General features: G+C 28.9%; 2 protein-coding genes across 5 annotated transcripts; both read left to right on the forward strand.

Annotated features, from left to right (window-relative positions):
• Positions 1–41: 41 nt before the first annotated feature.
• Positions 42–1,466, forward strand: LOC122849144. 4 transcript variants are annotated; one of them, XM_044147757.1, is made up of 6 exons: positions 42–265; positions 343–568; positions 658–749; positions 903–953; positions 1,026–1,162; positions 1,248–1,466. In XM_044147757.1, exons 1-5 carry the CDS (start codon positions 254–256, stop codon positions 1,134–1,136), a joined length of 492 nt encoding a protein of 163 aa, XP_044003692.1. In that variant the 5' UTR covers positions 42–253; the 3' UTR covers positions 1,137–1,162; positions 1,248–1,466. The 4 variants fall into 4 exon arrangements, with proteins under 4 accessions (XP_044003692.1, XP_044003693.1, XP_044003691.1 ...); XM_044147758.1 differs by having other exon boundaries at positions 1,026–1,153; XM_044147756.1 differs by having other exon boundaries at positions 658–750; positions 904–953; positions 1,026–1,466.
• Positions 1,467–6,965: 5,499 nt separating this feature from the next.
• Positions 6,966–27,118, forward strand: LOC122849087 (CAP-Gly domain-containing linker protein 1-like). The gene is given in 15 exon segments (XM_044147665.1): positions 6,966–8,125; positions 9,418–9,483; positions 9,598–9,750; positions 9,847–9,954; positions 9,957–10,082; positions 10,085–10,205; positions 10,316–10,356; positions 10,359–10,531; positions 10,702–10,740; positions 11,272–11,412; positions 11,506–11,670; positions 11,772–11,792; positions 11,878–12,034; positions 12,112–14,724; positions 26,041–27,118. Coding segments are annotated over 15 exon segments (4,107 nt in total). The 5' UTR covers positions 6,966–7,989; the 3' UTR covers positions 26,088–27,118.
• Positions 27,119–27,355: the final 237 nt, after the last annotated feature.

Below are 27,355 nucleotides of genomic sequence, written 5' to 3' on the forward strand. Positions count from 1 at the left end.
CAATTTGCGCGTGATAATTGTTTATTGAATTCTTTTGTTTTAATTAATAATATTATTATATTATTAACAATATTTATATATCTATAATCTAAATTAATAATCCACTGTTGACGTCAATTATAATAATAAATGTATGTGTCTGCGATATTGTTGAGACGCTGTCAAGGTTATGTTTATGTTTAATGTAAAATCTTAAATAATTTCAACATTCGTATCATTTTAAGTAGACAATTCTACACAATACTATCTAAAAATGAGTGACACTGTAAGTAGTAAATATTTTTTTAAATAGTATTGCTTTAAACAATCATTTGTTCATTACTAATCACCTGTTGTTTTTAGTTAAAAACGATTAAGGCAACTTGTGGTCGCAACAAATACAAATTGACATTAACTTCAAAGAACACTCTAAAATTAAGTGATCTTAAAAATGTAATTTCAAATGCAACTGGTCTTTCTTATCAAGAAGAAGATGGTGATGATACTGTCTCGGTTGTTCCTATGATAGACGGTGAATTGATCATTGATCCAAGGGTTGATATTTTGTATACTATTCTCATAGATACTCGTAAGTTTATGATATCTTTTATCTGAAATATTTTCGTCAGTTGATGCACCACAAAATATTTAATAATTTTCTTTTTAACAATATTTCAGCAATGCATCCTTTAGCTAATTTCAATGCTCAAAAATCAAGAAAACTAATGGAGATCGTTAAAGAATTAGCACCACCACCACCTTCACCAGCAGTCCAATTCACAGGCATTTACAATTTAGGGCTATTTTTTGCCGCTGATGGCGCTTGTAAAATTTTTTTTATATAGATTTTATATACAAAAGCTTCACAAGCGCCGTCAGTGGAGGAAAAAAGCCCTAAATTGTAATGCCCTGTGAATTGGACTGCTGAAAATTCATATGACAGTGATGACAGTTTAATGCATCCACCAAAAAAAGTAATATTTTTTTTAAATTTGTCATACTAATATTTTGTGATATTTGTTTTATATTTTTAAATATTTTTTCAGATTCGTAAATTGATACAAAAAAATAAAGCCCCATGTGGAAAGAAAATTGTAAACAAATATATTACGATTAGATGGATTCATTATTTTTTTGGTAGTAAAAATTATGGCTGATAGTATTTCCATATCAGGTGAATCTGGTATTTTACGACGTTTTAGTCCTAGACTTACTAGTGTTCTTTTAAAATGTCTCAACGAAATCAAAATTCGATGCTTCTTTTTAAGGAAATCTACAATTTCTTGATAACCATATCCTTCTCTGTGATAATATTCAATCAGTTTATTCCTGTATTCAACTACATCATCATGACCAGCCTGACCAACTCCAATTACACCAGCACCACCAGCGTCTGTCATTTCATATTTAATATTGCATGATTATATATAGAGCATTAACTACAGTATAGTAATTTGATTTGATTTTTTATATTAATTACCTGTGTTATTAAAATTATTAGTTGAGGAGTTATCCATCTTGACGTATATGTGTTTATATAAATAACACGTATTTATAAATATTTAATACTTTTATTGAATTAATTAATATTCATATTGTAGCAAGGTTTATTATTATTTTCTATAAATGTCATGTATTTTTAAAAGATTCGATATTTTTATTAAATGAATTTATATATCAATATTGGAACAGATTTGGAGCAATGTTTATAATTATTTATTGACATTTGACAGAATGAAATTATAAATAATAATAAATAATATGGCGGATTACGCATGCGCACGCCGATTTTTATTATTTTTTTCTTGAGTGCTTACGTGCGATCGTACTTCGCACGTACGCAAACTTTGGTTTGCTGTTTATGCGTTCGTACTTTGCACGCAAGCACTCGATGGCCCTACCCGGCTTCCGTAAAAAGCCCTAAATTGTAAAAAATTTGCCCTGTGAATTGGACTGCTGGGGTGCATTCCTTTAATAAAAAATTTTTTTTCGTTTTGCAATTTCGCCCTGTAATACCGGCCAAAATTTTATAGGAAAAAGCTGTTTCTTGTAGTGGCAGTACTGGCACATGACATTATATTTTTTTTGGCTTCCAATTATTAGATGGATAACTGTTCAATGTTTATATCAAACTGAAATAAATAGAAAATCGACTTGTTGTGATTGTTTGTTATTGTCACATAGGTCGTACCACACATTATCGTAAACTGTAAAGCCTGGAATATTGCATAGAGAAATTTATCACTTTTGTCGTTGTTTCTGTTTCTAGTTTTTAGTCGGTATTACAGGGCGAAATTGCAAAACGAAAAAAAATTTTTATTAAAGGAATGCACCCCTGAATACGGGTGCAGTTTTATTATATTTCAGGGCAGCGTTCGATAGCTGGCCGAGGCCAAAAATCCGGCCAATTTTTTATCATGGTTTATTTTATATGTTCGTAGTGTCAGCACTGCTACATTATAATTTCAAATATTTACATGGGATTTTCTCATAGTGAGTTTTTGATTTATCAAGTTGTCTTTCCGTTGGCCCAGGCCGAGGCCCCCGGCCAGCAGTCCAATTCACAGAGCATTACAATTTAGGGCTTTTTTTCTCCACTGGCGGCGCTTGTAAAGCTTTTGTATGTAAAATCTATATAAAAAAAAATTTACAAGCGCCATCAGCGGCAAAAAAAAGCCCTAAATTGTAAAAAATTTGCCCCTGTGAATCGGACTGCAGCTATCGAACGCTCCCCAGTGGTTCCATGGAGATCTACAATCTACATGTAGACCTCCATGGTTTGTTCATGTATTTCAGTGACGCTCAACTTTTCTAAAGGCATGTGGCCACTAGCATAGTTTTTCGACCAAGTTCTATGCCATAGCACTTGTGTCACTATATCTCACTAGAAATTTACTAGAAAATGGCCGCCGAGGACTATATTGAAAAAATGCTGCGTGCACATGGAGGTGTATAAGGAGGGTAATCTCCTATGTTAAAGCGGCTTGCGGCCCGGAGCGCTAGTTTCGGTTACACCGTTCAGGGTAAACATCCAAAAAATAAAGTCTCTTTCAGCTCATTTAGTCCGTAATAGGGATATTGAATGTTGGTAAATATCCAGTTGGCACTATGTCCGACTTGAATACTTTACGTAAATCAACTTTTCCTAATTACATATTAAACTATTTTGCTTTTATCCGATATAATGTTATGCCACAAGATGAATGATAAATAAGATATATTTATTATGTTTAAGAGTTATAATTTTCGATGATATATTTTTTTTTATTTTCTCGTATTTTGTAATAATAAATTTATGACACTATGTATTTCTATTAATTAGCATATTTTAATTTTTTAATTTTTTAAATTCATGTTATTACGATATTTATCATAATATGAAATACCTTAACGAAAAAAAATAATATTCAATAATGCACCTGAATACGATAAAAACACTAGTAATTTTTTACGAGTTTGTGTCTATGAGCTTTGTGTCTATTCATCGTCTGAAAAATAATCCGTCCTATATTTATATGTAGAAATAGATTACAGACAACAAATAATCAACGGTAAAATTCCATCGTAAAAAAATTGGTTCATCCATATACATAGAGTACTCTTATTATCACCTGCTAGTACGAATGAGCCAAAACGATTTTATTCAAATGTATATATAGCTAATTCTACTTTTCTATATTAAAATTATTGTCCGTTTGATTGATATAGCCGAATAATCTATGTATATTATTTTACAACCTTTTCTGTTTTTCAGATTCAATCAGCTAAGCTGACTAGCAAAGCTTTCTGAAGTTGTATCTTATTGTCTAATCATATATTCATTTGTTCTATATTTTTCGCAATGTATTTTTCTCCGTTCGAATATATTAACCATTATAGAGTTTCTGAAATTTAATAAAACTCTATGATGATTCCATCATAATATGTACACTGATTTTACAATGCTCAGATTTGCATTTGTTATTAAAACGAAATAATTAGAAACCTGATTCATCCGCAAAATTAATCGATAAATAGGCCCTGTTTTACTAACTCTTTTGGCAATAAGATGGCGACACCATTCACATTTATTTAAAAATTTATGTTTGTTATTATTTATAAATATAAAAAATTTTTTTTTATTTACAATTTAAGGCTATGTATAATAATAATAACAACAACAACAATAATAATAATAATAATAATAATCGTAGAAACACTGTACGCCTAAAATTTCTGCCTCATCGCCGGTATTCTTTTGGTGATAAATCATACGGCGGATGAATCAGATTTTCACTTTGGATTTTCGTAGAGAACCGTTTAATGAAAACCATTATGTACATATATTTGTATTAACGTTGCATGCACACAAGCGGTCAATAATCTGATTATATTATTTTCACTTTTGACTATTGTTTATTCTAAGATTGAAAAACTTTAACGACTCAGGGTGAAAGAGATGATTTGGTGTCGTATGGCTATAAAATTGTGTAACAATACAATAGGCCTAAGGTACACCACGATGCTTAAAAGTTCTATAGCATTTTTATAGAATTGTTTATTCGATTAACTTTTTACTGTGCACAAAAATAACAGCTTCCTATTTTCGAAAATTGGTGTGAAATAGAATATTAATTTTATTGAAACAATATTTGGTGACACATAACTATTTGGTCGTTAAGTGCAAATTCAGAATTCTATTTTATTATCGTTTATAAAGTGGCATTTAATTCTTCATCAATATTTATTAAAATGATAAAAGTTGTAGAATAAAAATTCGCTTTATCACCAAACTCGTATTAAGAGAATCAGTAAAAGTTTAGTGTGATAATATCATATATTTTCCAAATATATGAACAAAAAAAAATTATACTTTTATCTAATAATATTTTTAGTAAATATTATCAACTCACATGAAACATAATTTTTTTTTAGTAGAATTCAGTAAACGGCAAAAAAATGTTTATCATTTTCAATATAATGCAAACAACAATATTCGAAATCTCTAAATTCGTCCTAATCTAATTTATGAATGATAATTATATACGTTAGTTTATAATTTCTATTTTTAAGAGTTCGGCCCAACTTAAGAAAAGTTCATTTACGAAAGCCATACCAGAATTTGGAAAGATCCGCTAGTCGGCTAAAACATTACGGCGGCAACTTGTTCTAGCTCACAATAGATGGAATCGCAATATTATGTCAGAAGGACTTTTTCATTTACGGTGTTTTCTGATTCCCGAGGATTGAGACATGGCGCTGCAGGCCGCAAGCCACGGAATAGAGCAAGTCAGTACCTTTTTTTGGCGATGGTGGTGCTTTTACTACAACAGTTCTATGGTCACATGGTATTTTTGTTTACATTTTTGGCAATCTCATAATACATGACAATGTGACACATCAAAGTATATGATCATTAAAAAATTAAAATTACCGGTGTTTACATTCAATTTTTTTTTATTTAGTTCGAATGAATCATTATGGTCTACAGTCTGAGTTGACGCATGTATCATATGTAATGATGATTTAGTTGGTACATGAACATTACATTGCATTGGTACATATAATTCGTACTCATCTGGTACATGAACATCAGAGTCATTTTGTTCATGAACATTACATTGCATTGGTACTTATCTTTTGACTTGTCACATTATCATGAAAAAATATAAACAAAAATAACATGTGACCATAGAACTGTTGTAGCAAAAGCGTCATCACCGGCAGAAAAACGTACTGACTTGCTCCATTCTGTGAGCTTCAGTAAATTTCGAGAGATTACCCTCCTTATTCACCTCCATGTGCGTGCAGCATTTTCAGCATAGAACCGCTAACTTCACACTAGTATTTTTTGATACAGCCAACATAAGAAAAATACAACAACAATGGTTAGCGTTATTAATAAATTTGTTTCATTATATTTACACATGTATAGTACATATGTATAATGATTGACTGTCAAAATATCAAATTGTCAACAAATAAGAAAGGTTATATTTTTATTTATTTTTTATGTGCTTCTAAGCAAGTTGGTACAGCTCATGGTAGAAATATACAGGTATGTTCATGCCTCGACGAATAAAAATCTACTGCGCAGACACATTGGCGGCCATCTTGTTTGCATGTGTGTAAATCTGTGTGTCCGTCATAATATTATTATTGTACTGTAATTATTTGGTATGGCATGCTTAAAAGCATTAATCATAAATAAAACTTTAATATTATTTGATAATTCTACGTATTTATAGATAAGCAAAACAATTAGAAATTGAACTTTTACTTTTTTCACAAAATAAAAGAAATTTTATATTTAGTTAACAAACTAAAGTTTGCATAAAAGAATAATATATTGCACTGATGCAATTACAATGTTTGGTACATACTTGTACGTACATTTGACTCAGAGTTTTTAATGAGCAAATTATAGAAGATAAAAAAAAAAAAAAAGAAAATAAGTTATGTAACAAAGCTTATGTATTTTATTTTATTTTTTATATAATTAATCATTTGTTTATGTATTATTTTAATCTTCTACTAAGATCATCTTTAATATGTATTTTAATTTATGATTTAAATAAAGTCGCGCCACTTTAGCCAATATGGCAACCGGTGGTCAGCACTTCTTATTGGCTTAAAAAAACGTATGCGCATGGACCTACCTGTATATTTCTACCATGGTACAGCTGAAACAATTTCAAAAAACGATTAAAACGCCGCCCTATAGCCGTCATATGTGAACTATTTCTGCCATATCGCCAGTGTTGGGTAGGTATGATACCGGTGTATCATACAGCAGTATCATACACTGTATCATACAGTATGATACATCTCCATTTCACAGTTATGTATCATACATTAAAAGCGTTTCTACATTTCACTTTAAACTATTATATTTTACTGACGCTATTTTGCCTATCCGCCATTATACACATATTTGGCGCCCAAAAACAATATGTCAACATCCAACATATAATATATCTCAAGAATTTATTAATATTCATTAATAAATCAACTAACGAAAAATGATTGTGTGTATTTTACTTGAATAATCTCAAAAATTACAATAAAAAAATGAGATAATAGACATGATATGTGGGCAAGGAGGGTTTTGACAAGTTCTAAGGAACATCATGAAATGCCAAGAAAAAAGATAGTTTCATTAGCTTGCAAAAAAAAAAATAATAAATACAGTAATTATGAGATTATAATCACACAGATAATTCAACTCAATAATCACACAATATCACAAATATATTTTCCCTGTCGTTCTTCATGAGAAACGTATTATATTAATCTGGGAGACCTATTTGCCAAGTTGACCTATTTCATCATATTAGCATAAATACTTGAATATATTCCAGGCGAACTTATGAGTCAATTTTTTAAAGAAGTCATAATAATAACTGTTGAATCATTTTCTCGTATAATGTTTTAATCCTAATAAAATTTTTTATACACGTTGATGAATTTATTTATTATTTATCGTGTAATAAAAAAAAAAGTTTGACAGCTGTGTACAGTGGTGTGAGTGAGAGAGTTTGATGAATCATTTAGTTCATTTTATAAAAAAAGAGGGCACTTTCAACTATCATACACTTTATGTAGTATGATACGTATCATACGTATCATACGTATGATTGTATGATACCCCGAAAATCGTCGAATTACCCATCACTGCATATCGCTATGGCATAGAACTTGGTCGAACAACTATGCTAGTGGCCACAAGCCTTAACTTTACAAGAAGTTGCGAAATCATAACCTGTACAAAACGGTGCGGATTTTTAATGTTATGACTTATGCGTACTTATTATCATATAATGTGTAATGATTATATATTTTCATCATAAAATATGACGTGATTATGTATTTTACAACGTTTTTTTTGTATATCGTATTGGAAACTAATGCAGAGTAAAATTAATTTCAAAGCTTTTTTGCATATGAATCTAGCTTATCAATATCAATATCAATTATAATAAACGAATATTTAAAAGACTGTGATAGAATAAATAAATTTAAAATAGTGAAATGAACTACGAATCAGAAAAAGTAGGTCTAGATAGAAAAACTACTGAGCTACGTCTAACATCAAAAATTAGTCAACCTTGCTGTACTTCACAATCACAACCAGGGATATCTCGATCGGCTTCTCGGTCATCTATGAGTAAGTTAACGATAATTTCGCGTTAGTTTATCATCAATTTTCTAGTCGGATTCATTTTGCCAATTAATTTGCATGATTTTTATATTTTGTTTTATTTATGCTTTTATAAAAAGAAGTATGAATAAGTAAATAACCAAATATATCTTGGAATCATTTTTTTATCAATTTGTTCATTTACTTAATCCAACAATGAAGTCATTTATCCCCCCCCCCCCCTATTCAATAGTATTTACGGGTCTAGGTCAACATATGAAAAACTTCTCTTATACCTACCTTGTTAACTGTTGTAAATAATCAGTTTCACTGAAATGGTCAACAAGCAATCAAGCTTCTTTAACAATTCTTTTTCTTGTCTGCACTTTTCATCGCTATCAGATTTCTTAAAATTCTTGGTAAATTAAACGCAGTTTCAAAACTTGGAAAAAAATAATATAGTGTTAAAATGTGAATAGATACGTTAACAATTATATTTTTTATTTTGTAAGAAAACATGTAGACTTAATTGATCATTTTTTAAAATAATATATTAGAAACAGAAAAATTAAAATATCTTCCAAATATTTTTTTAGTAATTGATAGTTATTCAAGTGATATAATACATAATTTAGTTAAATGATTGTGTTAAGTTATATTTTCCATGCCCATATTTACCATTCTCTGTATATCATAGTTATGAAATCGAATAAATTTAAAAAATGCTGTTCTTAAGTGTATATATGCCGTACAATATTATACAATCACTCAATGACAAAAAAAATCTATGTTTAGTCCCAACTCACCTACGCCTAGATCTATCTAATTATTACCAATGTTTATCTACAAACCGCGCCCACTTTGTTCAGAATATATCAGTAATCGAATTGCCATGAACATTTTAAGAAAAGTGTTTCTATCGATTATGTCAAATTGAAAAGATAAAACTATTCATTTAGGTTTAACTATCCTTGAGAAGCTAAAATCGTCAAAGATGATGTCAGTTCATGATACATTGGTAAAAATAACAAAAGTTATTAGATTGAGAATAAATAATATATACGTGCATATTTTATTTTTTTACAGTTTAAACGCCCTGAAAAAGTTATCGATCAATAACAATTTATCATAATTAATCCATTTATTTATTTATGTAACAATTATTATTACATTTAGCTTCCGGTTTTTATAGCAATTGTCTTTTAGTTATATTATACAGCTCATTAAACATAATTCATTGCAGATTCGATTGCTTGTATCAGTCTGATGATTTGTTTTATTAAGTAGATATCTTAGATATTGTTTTCATTGCATGACAGATTGCATGGAGCCTATCTACAAAAACTCAAATCACAAAATGAGTAACGATGTGCGTCGTGAATCAGGTGAGTTTGATTAATCACATTATAAAGAATTTTTTATAATATATTTATAAAATTTATACTTGAATCTATTACGGCTTAAGTATTCATATATATTTTTTTTTTAAATATAAACAGATACAAGTGTCGTGTTGACAGAAGACACAGACAGCTTTATAATAGGAAATAGAGTATGGGTCGGTGGAACAAAACCTGGATCTATAGCTTACATTGGAGAAACACAATTTGCACCAGGCGATTGGGCTGGGGTAGTACTAGATGAGCCAATTGGTAATTGCTTGGTCATTTATGAGTCAGTTATTATTATCAAATTTTCTATTTATCGAATATTTATTATGTGTTTTTTCATTTTACAATACTACAAAGGAAAGAACGATGGATCAGTTGCTGGCTCAAGATATTTTCAATGTGCTCCTAAGCATGGAATATTTTCACGTCTCACTAGGCTAACTTGTCACCCATTATCAGAAGCTGCTATAAATATGTCGAACCAAAAATTTTATCTATGTCACCATCACTGAATACATCAACAACGAGTCTTTCGTCATCATTATCACATTATCGTGATCTGAAAATTGGTGATAGGGTGATTGTGTCGTCAAGCCAGGAAGTAAAACTGGTGTACTTAAATACTTGGGCACGACTGAATTTGCGACTGGAGATTGGTGTGGTGTTGAATTAGATGATCCAGTTGGGAAAAATGATGGTTCTGTTGCAGATATAAGGTTTAAATTGATTATTAAAATATTATTATTTGTTTTTTTGTTTTACCATACTATAAAGTGAAATTAAACAAAAAGTGTATCGACTCGTTTACTTTATGATTATATTTCAGATATTTCCAGTGTCCACCGAAACATGGTCTGTTTGCTTTAGTACAAAAGTATCAAGATCACCATCAAGCAAACGTTCATCTTTGTCTCTTCGCAAGCCAACTTATGGAGCTTTGAATACATCAATTACAAAAACAAGTTCCAGAGAATCTTTGACTTCTTTATCAAGTATAACTAGTACAACTTCTAATAATATCCGAGGAAATATAACTGGGCGGGTAAGATTTGCCGAGTGAAGTTGCTTGTAACTCCGAGATACGTTTATGCTATCAATAAGATATAAATGAAACACTTTTTTTGTTTATTAATTATTAATGGAAATATTTTTTGTTGTTTATTTTTATTACTGTTTGTTTTTGTTATTGTGTTTTAATCGGTTAAATTACAGAAAGTTCGCCAACCTACATCTAGCCAAAGTACACTCCAGGTGAGGCAATAATTCACTCAAAAGCATGTTAATTAAGTAAACTTAGAATATGTATATAGAATTAATATAATTCTGTTATTGTATTTTAAAAGTTTGTAAAATGTATTTGTAACGGAAATAAAACACTATTTTAGTATTCTAAGCATATTGAGTCATTAATAGTTGACAAAAAACAATGAAAAAGTATTCAAGTATAACACCAGCATATAGATACAAATTTCTTTATAATTTAAGATATGACTATAGAATGTTATTGAAAAGAAAGAAGCTTTTTACAATTATTGTTTTATTCTCTGCATACAATTTCTATAATAAGAATTATCTAAAATGGTTTTCTTGTAGCATCTTTGATAAATCGATCAAAATTCAAAGCCTCATAGAGTATTAATAGAAATAAAAAATTTGTTTTCAAAACATGAATCCGGATAAAAACTTTTAATTTTCTGGTATAAACCTTGTATTTTTCTAAATAAAATTTTTTCTAATATATTAGTTCCAAAATATTTCCTTAAAAAAATATACATTTTTCAGGAAAAATTAAAAGAAAAACAACAAGAAATCGATATGTTACGAAAAGAAAGAAATCTAGAGAGAGAAAGGATTACAAAGTCTGCTATCCAAGCTGATAATGCTGAACAGTCAATAAGTGCATTAAAACAAGAATATAGTAAGGTAGATATTTACTTATGGGAAAAATATATTATGATTTACATACCAATAATGCTATGTATTTGTTTGAATGAATATATTTTTAATTTTTCTTAGTATCGAGAAGAGACGGAAAAAATTATTTTTGATGCACAATCGGCAATGACGAAACTATTAGAAGAAAAACAAATATTAAATGTCCAATTAGAAGATGAGAAAAAAAAATGTGAAGATCTACTATTCCGATTTGAAGAAGAATCAATAAACAATGAAGATATACAGGTTCATTGACTTATTTATTCTTTTCTGCTATAAAAATTTTTATATTGTATGCATTTACTTAAAGTTTGCTAATAATAATTTTTTTCTTTTTCATATCTTAGAAAGAAAGATCTAAACAAAATGTAAGTACTCAATTTTTTTTTTTATAAATTAAAAATTTAAATAGGAAATATTTAGATAATTAGTTTCTCGAATTTTGTCTGTCAGGTTGTGAATATTGTACATGAAAATACAATACAAGTATTAGAAGGACAATTAAATGAAGAACGAAAGCGAATCACTCAATTGGAGTATGATAATACGAAACTTTTCGAAGTCGAAGAAGAATTGGCAACATTACGCAGTGAAAAAAAAGTATATTCAGGTACTGGCTTATTCATTGATTATATAATATAAAATTGTAAATATAATATTTATGAACGTTTCTTTTTTCTTTTAAAGAGCTTCAAAGCGAAAATCTTAGACTAAATAAAGCTAAAATTGAATTAGAAAAACAAATACTGGAACTTGAAAGTAAAATTGCAGACTTGGAAAATAACTTTCAAAATAAAGAATTAGATATTCAAAATTCAATGATCGTCAAAATAGAAAACTTACAACAAGCTATCAATGACAAAAGTGTATTATTAGATAAAACTCACGAAGAACACCAAAGTCTTTCTGCATCAATGACTATCGAAATTGAAGAATTACAACGAACTGTTTTAAATCTTAGAAATAATGTTAAAGAAAATGAATTAATCGTTAATAAATCTGAACAAATAATTGACGAAAAGAACAAAGAACTTCAGTTAAAAAATGATGAAATTAATATTATATCATTCAATATAAAAAAATTTCATGAACAAATTGACTTAAAAGACAAAGATATTAAAAAAATTACAGAAACATTGCAGGAAAAAGTTGCTGAGCTTGAGAAATATGAAAAAAAATTATCTAATAAAGAAGCAATATCGTTGGTCAATGAAAAACCCCTAGAAAATTTAGAAACTACAATTGAAAAACTAAAAAACCAATTAAAAATTCTTGATGAAGAGAATTTGAATATTCGAAATGAATTGAAAATAAAAAAAAATCAAATGACAAAAGAAAAGGAAAATTTCATGAAGAATATTGATAATTTATCAACAATCAATACGAACTTTGAGATACAAGTATCTGAGCTTCAAAATGTTATAAAATTTCAAAATGCTGAGAAATGTAAATTAGAGAAAACTATTAAATCAAATTCAGATAATCAACTCAAGAAAATCGATGAAATTTCAACAGAAATAGCTGCAATAACTATAAAATTAAATCTAGCTGAACAAGAAAACGTAGAATTGAAATCTCAAGTGACATTGAAAGATGAAGAAATAAAAACTCTATTAAAAAACAATACAGAATTGGAGGATGCGATAGCACTTGCACAACAGACTATAACTAATCTTGAAAACGAATTGAAGGTTCAAGATAATAATTTTAAAGAAAAAAAGGAAAGCTTAGCATTTTCAAACAAAAAAATCAATGAATTAAATATTGAAAAATCACAATTAGAAGCTAGAATATCGGCTATTATTTCTTCATCAGCTAACTCATCAGAACAATTAGTAAAACACAATGAAGAACTTACATTAAAAGATATAAAAATCGCTCAACATCGTCAACAAATTAGTCAACTTGATATTTTAATTAAAGAAGCAGATCATAAATTGCATGAAAAAAATATCGAATTAGAATCCAGTTCTAAACAGATAGATGGTTTAAAATGTGAATTATTACTTCGAAAAGAAAATTATAAAAAATTAAGTGATACGCTTTTATCTAAAGAAAATGATAATTCTCGAATCAATACAAATCTCGAAAAGCAAATAGAAAATTTAATCAATGAGCGGGAGACAACGAATGTCCAAAATGCAGATAAAATGTCTGAGATTACCAAAAAACTCGCAATATCTGAAAATAATTGTAAAGAAAGCCAAAATGAAATTGGAAATCTAGAGAAAAAAATTTTACTGTTTGAGACTAAAACTTCAAATTTGGAATTAGAACTAAAAAATTTAAATAATAAAAATGAAAAGTTTCATTGTGAAAATACAAATATTATTCGGGAATTAAGACAAAAAATTGAAATTCAAACAAACCTATATAGTGATCTTGAAAAGAAAAATTTATTGTTAGAAGATAAAAAAAAAAACCTTAGTGATAAAATTAGTACAGAAGAAAAAAAAATTCAGGAACTTAAAAATTTTGGTGAACAAAACGAAATTGAAGTTGCAAAAATAAAAGAAGAGTTACATACAATAAAATCACAATGCAAAAGTCTTCGCGACAATAATAATCAACTTGAATGTGATGTATTATCACGAGAAAATATCATAAAAAGTCTTAATGAAGAATTGGAAGCTCAAAAAAATGAAAATATAAATATAACAACTAAAAAAGCTCAATACGAAGAGAAAATTATTTCTCTTGTTGCTCAAAATAAGAAACCTACGGCTATACAGATGGATCTAAAAAAAAATTTAGAGACATCTGAAAATAAAATTCAACAATATGTAAATGAAATAAAAAATTTAGAAGAAAAAATTAGTAAATTAGTCAAAGATCAATGCCGATTGGAAAAAGAAAATAGTCAAATAAATTTAACACTTCAAAAAGCATTGGATGAATTAAAAAAAAATAAAAATAATCAAAATAATAACAATCAATTAAAATTTAATGAAGCCATTAATGATCACAGCTTGGAGAAAATAATCGAAGACAATGAGACTTACAAGGGTCAAATTGATTTTTTAAACTCTGTTATTGTTGAAATGCAGAAAAAAAATAAAACACTGCTTTGTAAAATAGAAGTACTTGAAATGAGAGTATCGCCAGTTGAAGCAATTGATTTGAGTACATTAGAAAACAAACTATATGCACAGAGAATGTTTTGCGATATTTGCGATCGATTTGATCTTCATGAAACAGAAGACTGTCATATGCAATCCCAAGATTTTGAACAAGAAAAATCAATAAAATTGCAAACACCTAGTAAATCAACTGAACGGCCTTACTGTGAAAATTGTGAAAGTGAGTAAAAAAATCATTACTTTTTATGGTTCACTAATATAAAAATATTTGAATGTCCGAAGTAGATTTTTGAAAGCATCAATTTTCGCACTTTATTACTGCTAAGTAAAAAATCTAGTTTTTTACATAAGAAAACTAAATCCCTTATTTTGAACTTGGAAAAACTACATAAAATATAAAGAGAACCACAAATAGTAGAAAGGCCATAATGGACGATAAGTACGAACTTCAAAATGGCGACGAAAAAAATGAAAATTCTAATAATGTTAAATGTTACTATGATACATCACTATAGCCAAAGAGAAGGCCAGAGATTTATAAAAACTTAAAATATTAAGTATTACTATTTTTTTCAGGTTTAAGTTGACAGAGTTTCTATTTAATTATTTCAAATCTGTCGAATAAATTGGCTAACGTCAAATTTGATCAGATTATTTTCAAATGAAAAAAATCAGGTCTACCACAACAAAGAATCAAAATATTTCCAAACTCCGCCATTTTGAAGTTCGTACGGACTGGATAGCCACGGAACGCACCCCGTCGTTCAGTTTTATTCTTCTAGCTCTATCCTTCTCTCTATCTCTTCTGGCTCAATCTTCTATTTCTTCTTCTATCCTTCTCTTACAAGAAATGTACGGTTTTGAGCTTCCCCCTGCCCCGGAGAACTATGTTGAAAAAATGCTGCACGCAGCATTTTCAGCATAGAACCGCTAACTTCACACTAGTTTTTTTTGATACAACCAACATTAAAAAAATACAACAACAATGGTTAGCGTTATTAATAAATTTGTTTGTTTATATTTACACATGTATAGTACATATGTAATATGTATAATGATTGACTGTCAAAATATCAAATTGTCAACAAATAAGAAAGTTATATTTTTATTTATTTTTTATGTGTTTCTGAGCAAGTTGGTATAGCTGAAACAATTTCAAAAAACGATTAAAACGCCGCCCTATAGCCGTCATATGTGAACTATTTCTGCCATATCGCTATGGCATAGAACTTGGTCGAAAAACTATGCTAGTGGCCACAAGCCTTTAGTGTTTACTTAACCCTGGCATATAAACGAATCATTTTATCATGTACAATTGTGTCATGTTTACAACCCTTTCAAACGAACTTTATTTGTCTAGAAATTGCTTAAGATTTTACAATAATAAATCTTTTTATTATTACCAAGGCACTAGTATTCGGAGGGCTCCTAGAAAGCGGACCATTTTCCACGATAATTGTGATCCACACCCGTATTCACGGGGCAAAATTGTTCTCATTAGGGCTTTTTTTTCCGCTGATGGCGCTTGACAAAATTTTTTTTATATAGATTTCATATAGAAAGGCTTCACAAACGCCACCATCGGAAAAAAAACGCCCTAATGAGAACATCCTCTGAATACGGGTGCCGTCAAAATCACATTTATGACAGATTCCACGCGCAGTGTTGGCAGCCTTGCTCAGTCTGCCTCACCCGCCGGATAAACATATGTTCATAATAATATTCTCATATTGGCAATTGCCGAGTTTCTCTAGATTTTTCACTTAGCTGCTAGATATTTTACTTAGCCTTAATAATATAGCTAAACAATCAATATCTACATTATTTTACCAGCCAAATTTGTTACTTAACTGCTAGATATTTTACTTAGCCCTAATTAATTATAAAAAAATATAAGAATTAAACTTAGAAAAAAAAAAATGCACGAAAAAAAATCAAGTCCCTTATTTTGAACTTGGCAAAACTAGATAAAACGCAATGAGAACTGTGAATAGTAAAAAAGCCATAATCCACAATAAGCCGCCGCGGAGGGCACCATGGGGTGTCACGGGACTGAATTTGGAGACGTAGGTAAATTCAGATTCGTGGCACCCTATTTAGAGATGTGAGTCGATACGGTACCGTATTTAATACGGTATTAAATACCGTATTAATACCGAGCGCCAAATACGATACAGATACCGAAATACCGATGTTCCCATGTAAAAATACGGTATCTGTCATTTGATACTAAAATACACCTCTCTAGATGTAAAAATACGGTATCAAAAATTTGTACATCTTGGCGCTAGTGGGCAGTGGCGCACAGTGGCGCATGGCATCAGCCACTTTGGGAACAATTATTATTATTTATTTTTTTTTGTTGATGAAAAAAAACCCAAAGAAATAGGATATATGATACAATATAGGTAATAACCTAATTAAATAATTTATATATAATTGTTTATAAATTACACTAGTAATTTTTATTATAAAATTTATTCGTATATTTGATGAATTTTAGGACACTGAATTATTTAATTTCCAATAATTAAATCTAAATTAAAAATATACTGTGGCATAAGCAAACGAGGTTAGTTTATATTTTTTTGTCTGTTTATTGTCTGTAAATAATTATGTTATTAATTTTAATAATTAATTATTTAGACTTGATAATTAAATAATTAATTCGCTTCATTTATTTTGATACTAAAAATGTTTGAAGTTCGGTACAAAAAAGATGGCGGACAGTAAAATTGACACTAGCGCCACTCAATGTTGAACTTTTGATACCGTATTTTTTACATCTATAGGGGTGTATTTGGTATTAATACGGTATCGTATCAAAAATTCAGTTTGATACCGTATTTTAACATACAGAACACCCATTTGGTATTAAATACGGTAATACCGTATCAATACCGTATTAAATACCGTATTAATACCGAAAAAAAAAATACCGGTATTTTTACATCTCTAACCCTATTGGGAAACGGACTGTGGGCGTAGCCAATCGCTGTAAGCAGTTGGCAAAGAAAGAAACTAATTACATGCAGTCAAGTATATCCCATTAGCATAAAATTTTATTGTTTATTAAAAAAATGTTATTAACTATTGAGTATATACTGTCATGGGCACGAAAAACGAATTCCACGAAATTCCCTCGAAATTCGTATTATATATGCGGAACATATTACGAGTATTGGTGTAAAAATTGATTCAAGTGATTAGTATCATGTGTTTGCCACTTGTATACAAACATCTCATTCAAAAGATCCATGATATTGAAGGTCGATTTAAAAAAATTAATGGTGAAATATTATCAGCAGAGCCGGGAAGTTCGTCTGTTATTTCAGCTTGCCGTAAATACCATGGCAACATGGTGAAATATAGTTTTAAAAAAAGACGATCTGAACCTCGTACATGGAAAAAATGGCCTCAAAAAATGGCCTTTTTTTTTTGGCCTCTTAAAAATGGCCCTTTAAAATGGCCTTATATTTTTGGCCTCTTAAAAAGGGCTTCAAAAAATGGCCTTATTTTTTTTTTTTTGGCTTCTTAAAAATGGCTTTAAAAAATGGCCTTATGTTTTTGGCCTCTTTTTGCCATTTTTTGAGGCCATTTTTAAAAGGGCAAAAATATAAGGCCATTTTTTCCATGTACGAGGTTCAGATCGTCTTTTTTTTTAACTATATTTCACCATGTTGCCATGGTATTTACGGCAAGCTGAAATAACAGACGAACTTCCCGGCTCTGATTATCAGTAATATGTTCATGCAAAGCTGTTCTAAGAGAAAAATGCAAACATCCCGAGTGGAAATTGAATCCGGATTGGCCGGATCCTGATCCGAATCGGATCCAGTATGGCTAAAATTTTTCCGGATCCAGGTCTCACAGGCCTTTTTCGGATCCGTTCATCGGCACAAGGCTAACCGGATCCGGCTTTCCTTACTCTTTCCTGATCCGAATCGGATCCAGATTGCCGGACTTTAATCGGACTTTATTTTTCTTTTCAAAGTTATCTCCGGGTTCGGTCAGGTTTGGCTAAGGCTAACCGGATCTGGTTTTCCTTACTCTATCCTGATCCGAATCGGATCCAGAATGCCGGACTTTAATTGAAGTTTGTTTTTTTTGTCAAAGTTAACGTTCGGGTTTAGTCAGGTTTGGCTAAGGCTAACCGGATCTGGTTTTCCTTACTCTATCCTGATCCGAATCGGATCCAGAATGCCGGACTTTAATTGAAGTTTGTTTTTTTTGTCAAAGTTAACTTCCGGATTCGGTCAGGCTTGGCTAAGGTAAGCCGGATCCGGTTTCCCTGATTTGAAACGGATCCAACTTAGAAGTATTTGAAAAAAAAAAAAAAAAAATTAATTTCAGAATGTCATTTTATTTTTTGATAATAAAAAATACATTGTTGCATATATATAGTATTAATCATATCAAGTTTTTCTATTGTAATTTTGAGATAACTTTCTACACTTGTAAAGGACTTTTGATTTTATGGATTCCACGTACGCCGCCGTGGTCAATAGGATAGAGTTGCCGACTTTGAACAGAATAGCCCCGAGATTGATCCCCGCAAAATCCGGAATTTTAGTTTAGTTTAGGTTGAATTTTCTAAGATAAAAATATTGTTAATAATGATTGTTAAAAAAAATAATTGAAAAAAGCAAATATATTTTTTTTTTCAAATCAAAATTTTTTTAAAACAAAATTCGGATCCGGTTTAAATATAAAATAAATAAAAAATGTCCAAGGAAAAGCAGTAGCTAATTTCTTAGCCACATTAATTCCTTAGCTACATCTTTTCCTTAGCTACTGCTTCTCCTTCGACATTTTTATTTTTCAAAAATAAAATAACATGTAATTTATCTATTTAATTAATAAAAATCCCAAGGAAAAGCAGTAGCTAAGGAAAAGATGTAGCTAAGGAATTGAGGATGTCAAAGAATTCTGTTTTAAGGAAATATATTTGTTAAAGAATTAAGGTGACTAAGGAATTATTTCCTTGAAACATAATTCTTTGGCAACATTAATTCCTTAGCTACATCTTTTCCTTAGCTACTGCTTTTCCTTGGACATTTTTTATTTATTCTATAAATAAAATACATGTAAATTTATTTTTTAAAAATACAAATGTCCAAGGAAAAGCAGTAGCTAAGGAAAAGATGTAGCTAAGGAATTAAGGTGACTAAGGAATTATTTCCTTGAAACATAATTCTTTGGCAACATTAATTCCTTAGCCACATTAATTCCTTAGCTACATCTTTTCCTTAGCTACTGCTTTTCCTTGGACATTTTTTATTTATTTTATAAATAAAATACATGTCAATTCATTTTTTAAAAATACAAATGTCCACGGAAAAGCAGTAGCTAAGGAAAAGATGTGGCTAAGGAATTAATGTGACTAAGGAATTATTTCCTTGAGACATAATTTTTTGGCAACATTAATTCCTTAGCTTTATTTTTTCCTTAGCTACTGCTTTTCCTTGGACATTTGTATTTTTAAAAAATAAATTTACATGTATTTTATTTATAAAATAAATAAAAAATGTCCAATGAAAAGCAGTAGCTAAGGAAAAGATGTAGCTAAGGAATTAATGTGGCTAAGGAATTAATGTTGCCCAAGAATTATGTTACAAGGAAATAATTCCCGAGTCACATTAATTCCTTAGCTACATCTTTTCCTTAGCTACTGCTTTTCCTTGGACGTTTGTATTTTTAAAAAATAAATTTTTATGTATTTTATTTATAAAATAAATAAAGAATGTCCAAGGAAACGCAGTAGCTAAGGAAAAGGTGTAGCTAAGGAATTATTGTGGCTAAGGAATCAATGTTGCCAAAGAATTATGTTTCAAGGAAATAATTCCCGAGTCACATTAATTCCTTAGCTACATCTTTTCCTTAGCTACTGCTTTTCCTTGGACATTTGTATTTTTAAAAAATAAATTTACATGTATTTTATTTATAAAAGAAATAAAAAATGTCCAATGAAAAGCAGTAGCTAAGGAAAAGATGTAGCTAAGGAATTAATGTGGCTAAGGAATCAATGTTGCCAAAGAATTATGTTTCAAGGAAATAATTCTGGAGCAATAACACACTTCAGCAGCTTTTAAGTCAGAAAGTATTTTAAAATATTTACTGTATTTGGAAATTAAAAAAATTAAATTTAATGTATTTTAAAAAAAAAATACATGTATTTATAAAATTAAAAATACATGTTTTGTCCCAATAAAATTTATATGATAATTACTTTACGAGATAAAAAATAAAACAGAAATTTTTTTTTTTAAAAATACTTTTAATCATATAACTCAGAGACAACTTCTTTAAAAGTAATAAATCGACTTGGAATTTTGACTGTAACTTCATTATAAGCTACCACATTTGTAGTATAATAAAAATCATTTATTCATAATGTTTAATTTTTATTATATGATTATTAAATATGAGGAAAAATTCAATTTGTCTAACTTTTGAATGAAAAATGAGTCGGAGAATTTAAAAGTGAGAAACTTGTCAGTGGCAATATTGTTGAGCAGTATATCAAGAGAATTTTTTACAAATTTTTCCAGATATTTTTATTAATTATTTACTGAGTTATTAATTTAACAACAAATTGCGTATACATTTGTATTTATATGGATATTCAAACGCGCTAACATATGCGTTGCGAAAGATAATTCTTGACGATCGCATACATAGCCTAACGGCAGCTCGGAATTTGTTTTTAAATAAAATTTGTAAATAAAATTAAAATATCTGAAAAGATATGCTGCAAAGATATTACTAAGTGTAATAATTCACCGAATTGACAAAGGAACTCAATTTTAGAGCTACTTGACTTTCTTCATTAGACAAATAATTTTCCTTGGACATTTATATTTTAAAAATAAATTAATATGAATAAATGATTTTATTATAAATGTTGCAATAAAAAGATTAGCAATGAAGCTAAGGTAAATCATTTAGCTAAGAGAAGTTGTCAGTTATATGTTGAAAAAGTATTTTTTCGAAAAATTTCATTTTATTAATCCTTAAACATCTTTTCAAAGAAGTTTATTTAGATGTACTTTTAATTTTTAAAAACATTATGATTTTAATTTTTTATAATAAAAATTTCCAATGAAAAGCAGTAGCAAGGATAAGATGTCTTGAATGCTTGGAAGTGTTATCAATGTTGCCAAAGGAATTATGTTTCAAGGAAATAATTCCCGAGTCACATTAATTCCTTAGCTACATCTTTTCCTTAGCTACTGCTTTTCCTTGGACATTTGTATTTTTAAAAAATAAATTTACATGTATTTTATTTATAAAAGAAATAAAAAATGTCCAATGAAAAGCAGTAGCTAAGGAAAAGATGTAGCTAAGGAATTAATGTGGCTAAGGAATCAATGTTGCCAAAGAATTATGTTTCAAGGAAATAATTCCCGAGTCACATTAATTCCTTAGCTACATCTTTTCCTTAGCTACTGCTTTTCCTTGGACATTTGTATTTTTAAAAAATAAATTTACATGTATTTTAAAAAAATAAATTTACATGTATTTTTAAAAAATAAATTTACATGTATTTTATTTATAAAATAAATAAAAAATGTTCAATGAAAACAGTAGCTAAGGAAAAGATGTAGCTAAGGAATTAATGTGGCTAAGGAATTAATGTTGCCAAAGAATTATGTTTCAAGGAAATAATTCCCGAGTCTTATTAATTCCTTAGCTACATCTTTTCCTTAGCTACTGCTTTTCCTTGGACATTTTTATTTTTCAAAAATAAAATAACATGTATTTTATCTATTTAATTAATAAAAATCCCAAGTAAATCGAACGCTAAAAATATTTCTACCAGGAAGGAATTGAGGTTATCAAAAATTCTGTTTAAGGAAATATATTTGCTTGAAAAATTATTCTTTGGCTTAATTTCAGGTCGTCAATTCACTTCCACATCTTTTTCTTAGCTTTAGCTTATCCTTGGGATTTTCATTTATTAAATACATTACATGTATTCCGTTTGTTAAATCAATAACTGTCTCAAGTAAACTTCAAGGTTCCTTGATTTCTATTTTTTTAACAAATAAAATACACGCAATTCATTTTCATTTTCGTTACCAATTTGAGTGGCAACTTTTACCCGAAATAAATGTAAACGTTCAAATACAATTTCATTAGGTTAAATTTACAATTTTTTTGGTAAATTCTAAATTTTTTATAGTAAGTCTTACTTTTTCATTTCGTTAAAAATATATTACAATCTAATCAGGCGAAATTTACCTCTATAAATGCACAAGTTACCTTTCAAAAATGTAAAACAAAATTCATTATTTTATCAGGTAAAATTCGCATGTTTAGAGGTAAATTTCGCCTGATTAATTTGTCATATATTTTTTACAAAATAAAAGAGTAAGATTTGCTCTTAAAAAATTAAAAATTGACCTCATAAATTGTAAAATTTACCGAATAAAATAGTTTTTTTAGTTTTACCTTTTTTTCGGGTAAAAAGTTGCATTTCTTTGCTCGGCGTCCCCCAATCGTACACAAAAAAGGTAAAATCTACCAATTATTTTTCTCCGTGTACAATTGCTTTTTTATTTACTGTTTTGATTTTTAATGCACGCTTCCAAGCATCACACCGATTTATTTTATTCAGACGTCGTGGTGAATTGTGCGTTTCCCATATTGGTGCCTCTCGTCGCGGCTTATTGTAGATTATGTCTATTCAACCATTCGTAGTACCGTTTGCATTTTATCTAATTTTGGCTAGTTTTGCAAAGTTCAAAATAAGGGACTTAGTTTTTTTTTCGAAAATTTTTTGTTTTTTCAAGTTTTTTCTTTGGAATTTTTTTTTTAAAGTTTTTTTTCTAATTTTTCTCTAAGTTTGATTCTTATATTTTTTTATAATTAATTTTAAATGTTTCCCTTATTCCCAATTTACCCAAGAATTTAGATAGTAGATTAAGCTAGATATTGTTTGTTTGGCTACAATTACTGCACCCGTATTCACATGGCAAATTTTATACAATTAAGGGCTTTTTTTTGCCGTTGATGACGCTTGTAAAATTTTTTTTATATAGATTTCATATACAAAAGCTTCACAAGCGCCACCAGTGGAAGAAAAACGCCTTAAATTGTAATGCCCTCTGAATACGGGTGCAGCTATAAGTAAAAAATCTACACGGAGAAAAATAATTGGTAGATTTTACCTTTTTTGTGTACGATTGGGGGACGCCAAGCAAAAAAATGCAACTTTTACCCGAAAAAAAGGTAAAACTAAAAAAACTATTTTATTCGGTAAATTTTACAAATTATGAGGTCAATTTTTAATTTTTTAAGAGCAAATCTTACTCTTTTATTTTGTAAAAAATATATGACAAATTAATCAGGCGAAATTTACCTCTAGACATGCGAATTTCACCTGATAAAATAATGAATTTTGTTTTACATTTTTGAAAGGTAACTTGTGCATTTTATAACGGTAAATTTCGCCTGATTAGATTGTAATATATTTTTAACAAAATGAAAAAGTAAGACTTACTATAAAAAATTTAGAATTTACCAAAAAAATTGTAAATTTAACCTAATGAAATTGTATTTGAACGTTTACATTTATTTCGGGTAAAAGTTGCCACTCAAATTGGTAACGAAAATGAAAATGAATTGCGTGTATTTTATTTGTTAAAAAAATAGAAATCTAGGAACCTTGAAGTTTACTTGAGACAGTTATTAATTTAACAAACGGAATACATGTAATTTATTTAATAAATAAAAATCCCAAGGATAAGCTAAAGCTAAGAAAAAGATGTAGCTAAGGAATTGACGAATTGAGGTTGCCAAAGAATAATATTTCAAGCAAATATATTTCCTTAAAACAGAATTCTTTGACAACCTCAATTCCTTAGCTACATCTTTTCCTTAGCTACTGCTTTTCCTTGGACATTTGTATATTTTTAAAAAATAAATTTACATGTATTTTATTTATAAAATAAATAAAAAATGTCCAAGGAAAAGCAGTAGCTAAGGAAAAGATGTAGCTAAGGAATTAATGTGACTCGGGAATTATTTCCTTGAAACATAATTCCTTAGCCACATTAATTCCTTAGCTACATCTTTTCCTTAGCTACTGCTTTTCCTTGCACATTTGTATATTTTTAAAAAATAAATTTACATGTATTTTATTTATAAAATAAATAAAAAATGTCCAAGGAAAAGCAGTAGCTAAGGAAAAGATGTAGCTAAAGGAAAAATTGAGCTGGTAAAATTATGTAGATATTGTGTGTTTGGCTATAATTGAAAAATAGTTAATTGTGATTTAATTTATACAATAAATTGAATTCTAAAATAAATTGAATTTCTATAGGAAAAATGGCTAAGGAAAGGATGTTGCCTACCAGTTAATTAATAAAGAATTAATTTAGCCAAAGAAATTAACAGGTAGGCAACATCCTTTCCTTAGACATTTTTTCGATAGCTTTTTATTTTTCCAAACGGACAAAAAGCTATGGGAAAAATGTCTAAGGGAAGGATGTTGCCACATGTTAATTCATAAAGAATAAATTGAGCTACAGAAATTAACAGGCAAACAACTTCCTTTCCTTAGCCATTTTTCCCATAGCTTTTTGTTTATTTAAGTGAATAAAAAGCTATGGAAAAAAAGTACATGTAACGGACTTGACCCTCCACGGAGCTATAGCAGTGATCCTTGGAATTATTAATAACTAACTCCCATTAGTTATTAACAATTCACACGACAACAAATAAATAATCAGAACTCATTACTCCATAACAAGCTCTCTATATTAATTATTTATTTCGAGAACCAGCGAAATAATAAATTTCGTTACAACTTCTATAATTGCATATATATATATATATATGCTGAATGTAAGTCCCAAGGTAGGACGATTTCTCTGGTTTAAAGGGACATTGTAACCATATAGTTTAAAAACAAACATAAATAAAAAACAAAAATTTAGTGGAGTCTACTAATGAAACGTCGTCAATTAAGACCTTGTTAGAATTGATCAATCAATATTTACAATTGGGCCCTCCGAGAAAATGTGAATATTTATTTAATCTAATAAGGCCCGCAAGTAAAAAAAAATTATAACGATAGTTTTTGGGAACAAAAAATAGTAATTCGAATTAGCATTAACCCATTTGATTCGTCAGTTTGAATAACTCCTTAAAATAATAAAACGTGACACTACATATTGTTGAATAAAAAAAAAAAAAAGGGACCTATTAATTTGAAAAAAATATCGAGTTCTCTACGAAGCGTCGTTGATTAAGGGCCTCGCCCGAAATCGAAAATGAAAAATTGATTAGAACCCAAATATTCTAACAAAACATTCCATCGCTTTAAAAAAAAAAAACAAAATAAGCATCTTAAAAGCGAATTTGATCAAACAGTTCAATAATTATCGCAAAATAACAAAAAGTCACACGAAAAGCGAAAACATAAGTGTTCCACGAAACATTAATTAACCATCCAAATAATACTATTTCCAAAAAACCATTACGTAATTTTCTCTGTTATTAATGAAATATTGTTCTTCTTTCTTTACAGTGTTTGGACATGATACATCTAGTTGCGATGGTGCTGAAACATTCTAGTAAAATCGTTTCTAATACCGTCGAAAATTTGATTATGATTTTCGAGTCTATTTTTTTTATAACAGCTATATGAATGTTAAATACTTGTTTTAGATTTTGATTGTTATAAGTTATTACTATTCAATTAAACAGAGTAAAAAGAAAGTTTCAAACTTTTTGAAGATTTGTACACCAACATCATACATTCAAGTGTATTTATTTCAGCGTTAAAAATCAGAAATTAAATATCATAATGCTATGTATATTATAGAATATTGATGAGAATCGAAACTAGAAAATATAAAGAAACAAAAAAAAAATATCTGACTTGAAATTTAGGATTCATAAGAGCCTCAATTTTTTTTCTTTTCATTTAAATTTTTTAGTAAACAAAAGATGTAGAATATAGAAAATCATATCATAATCTTAAAGTATGAAGCTGCTCATGGTACAATGGGGGCCAGAAGTGTAAACCTCTAGCAGATGATTTCTAAAAACATGATTTTTATAAGTGCGAGAAGAACAAAGTATTAACGTACAACGCAGCACAACGCTAGTAAACTTGATATGATGAGAATGTTATGAAATCTTGAGATTAGGTAAATAAAATATTAACGCCACTAATGTGTCCTTAAAATTATAGGTAATAATATTAGTTTTTTTTAAATTAATTATTAAAGTAGGCCTGTTTTAGAGAGGTTATACATGGCTCTTATGGAAGCAAGTGTAAATAAATAATTCGAAATATAAACAATATGGTTAAAAATGTTGACATATTTCCTAAAAACTACTGAATAATAAAAAAAAATATCAAGTTTTTTTTTATATCAATATTATTGTGGCAAATAATATTAGATTTTCTGTAATTATAAAAACTATCCACAAAAAAATGAAATTTCATCAGGTTTATCACTGTTTATCACCATCAGCGTCGAACAAGTAATTCTCAAAAAGTAGGAATTAAAACATAACATATGAGGGGCTTTCTCAGTACATGTACGCTGTTGCAAGCTGACTTTTTGCTGACTGCGCATTCACCTGCGCATGCTCAGTAATAAACCCTCGAAAAGCACCTATTAATGAAAAAATTTGAAAGCAAATTACAATTACTAATTTACTATCATACGAATAATTAAAGTACGATTACAAAGTGATAGCGAGTGTAAAATCTTGTTTTATTGGATTTGATTAGTTTATGAATTCTTGATACGATTTTATTCTTTGGGATGCTATTTTAATTGAATAATGCTTCCTAGTATGAAGTATAAAAATCAAATATATATTTAGTG

This window comes from Aphidius gifuensis, linkage group LG2, assembly GCF_014905175.1.
Source record: "Aphidius gifuensis isolate YNYX2018 linkage group LG2, ASM1490517v1, whole genome shotgun sequence".
NCBI lineage: Eukaryota > Metazoa > Arthropoda > Insecta > Hymenoptera > Braconidae > Aphidius > Aphidius gifuensis.

What these genes read in the sequence shown, in the direction of transcription:
- LOC122849144 (XM_044147756.1), top strand. An exon ending in TACTATTCTCATAGATACTC is followed by an intron (nt 569 to 657) that starts GTAAGTTTATGA and finishes ACAATATTTCAG; the next exon opens with CAATGCATCCTTTAGCTAAT. An exon ending in ACCACCACCTTCACCAGCAG is followed by an intron (nt 751 to 903) that starts TCCAATTCACAG and finishes TGAATTGGACTG; the next exon opens with CTGAAAATTCATATGACAGT.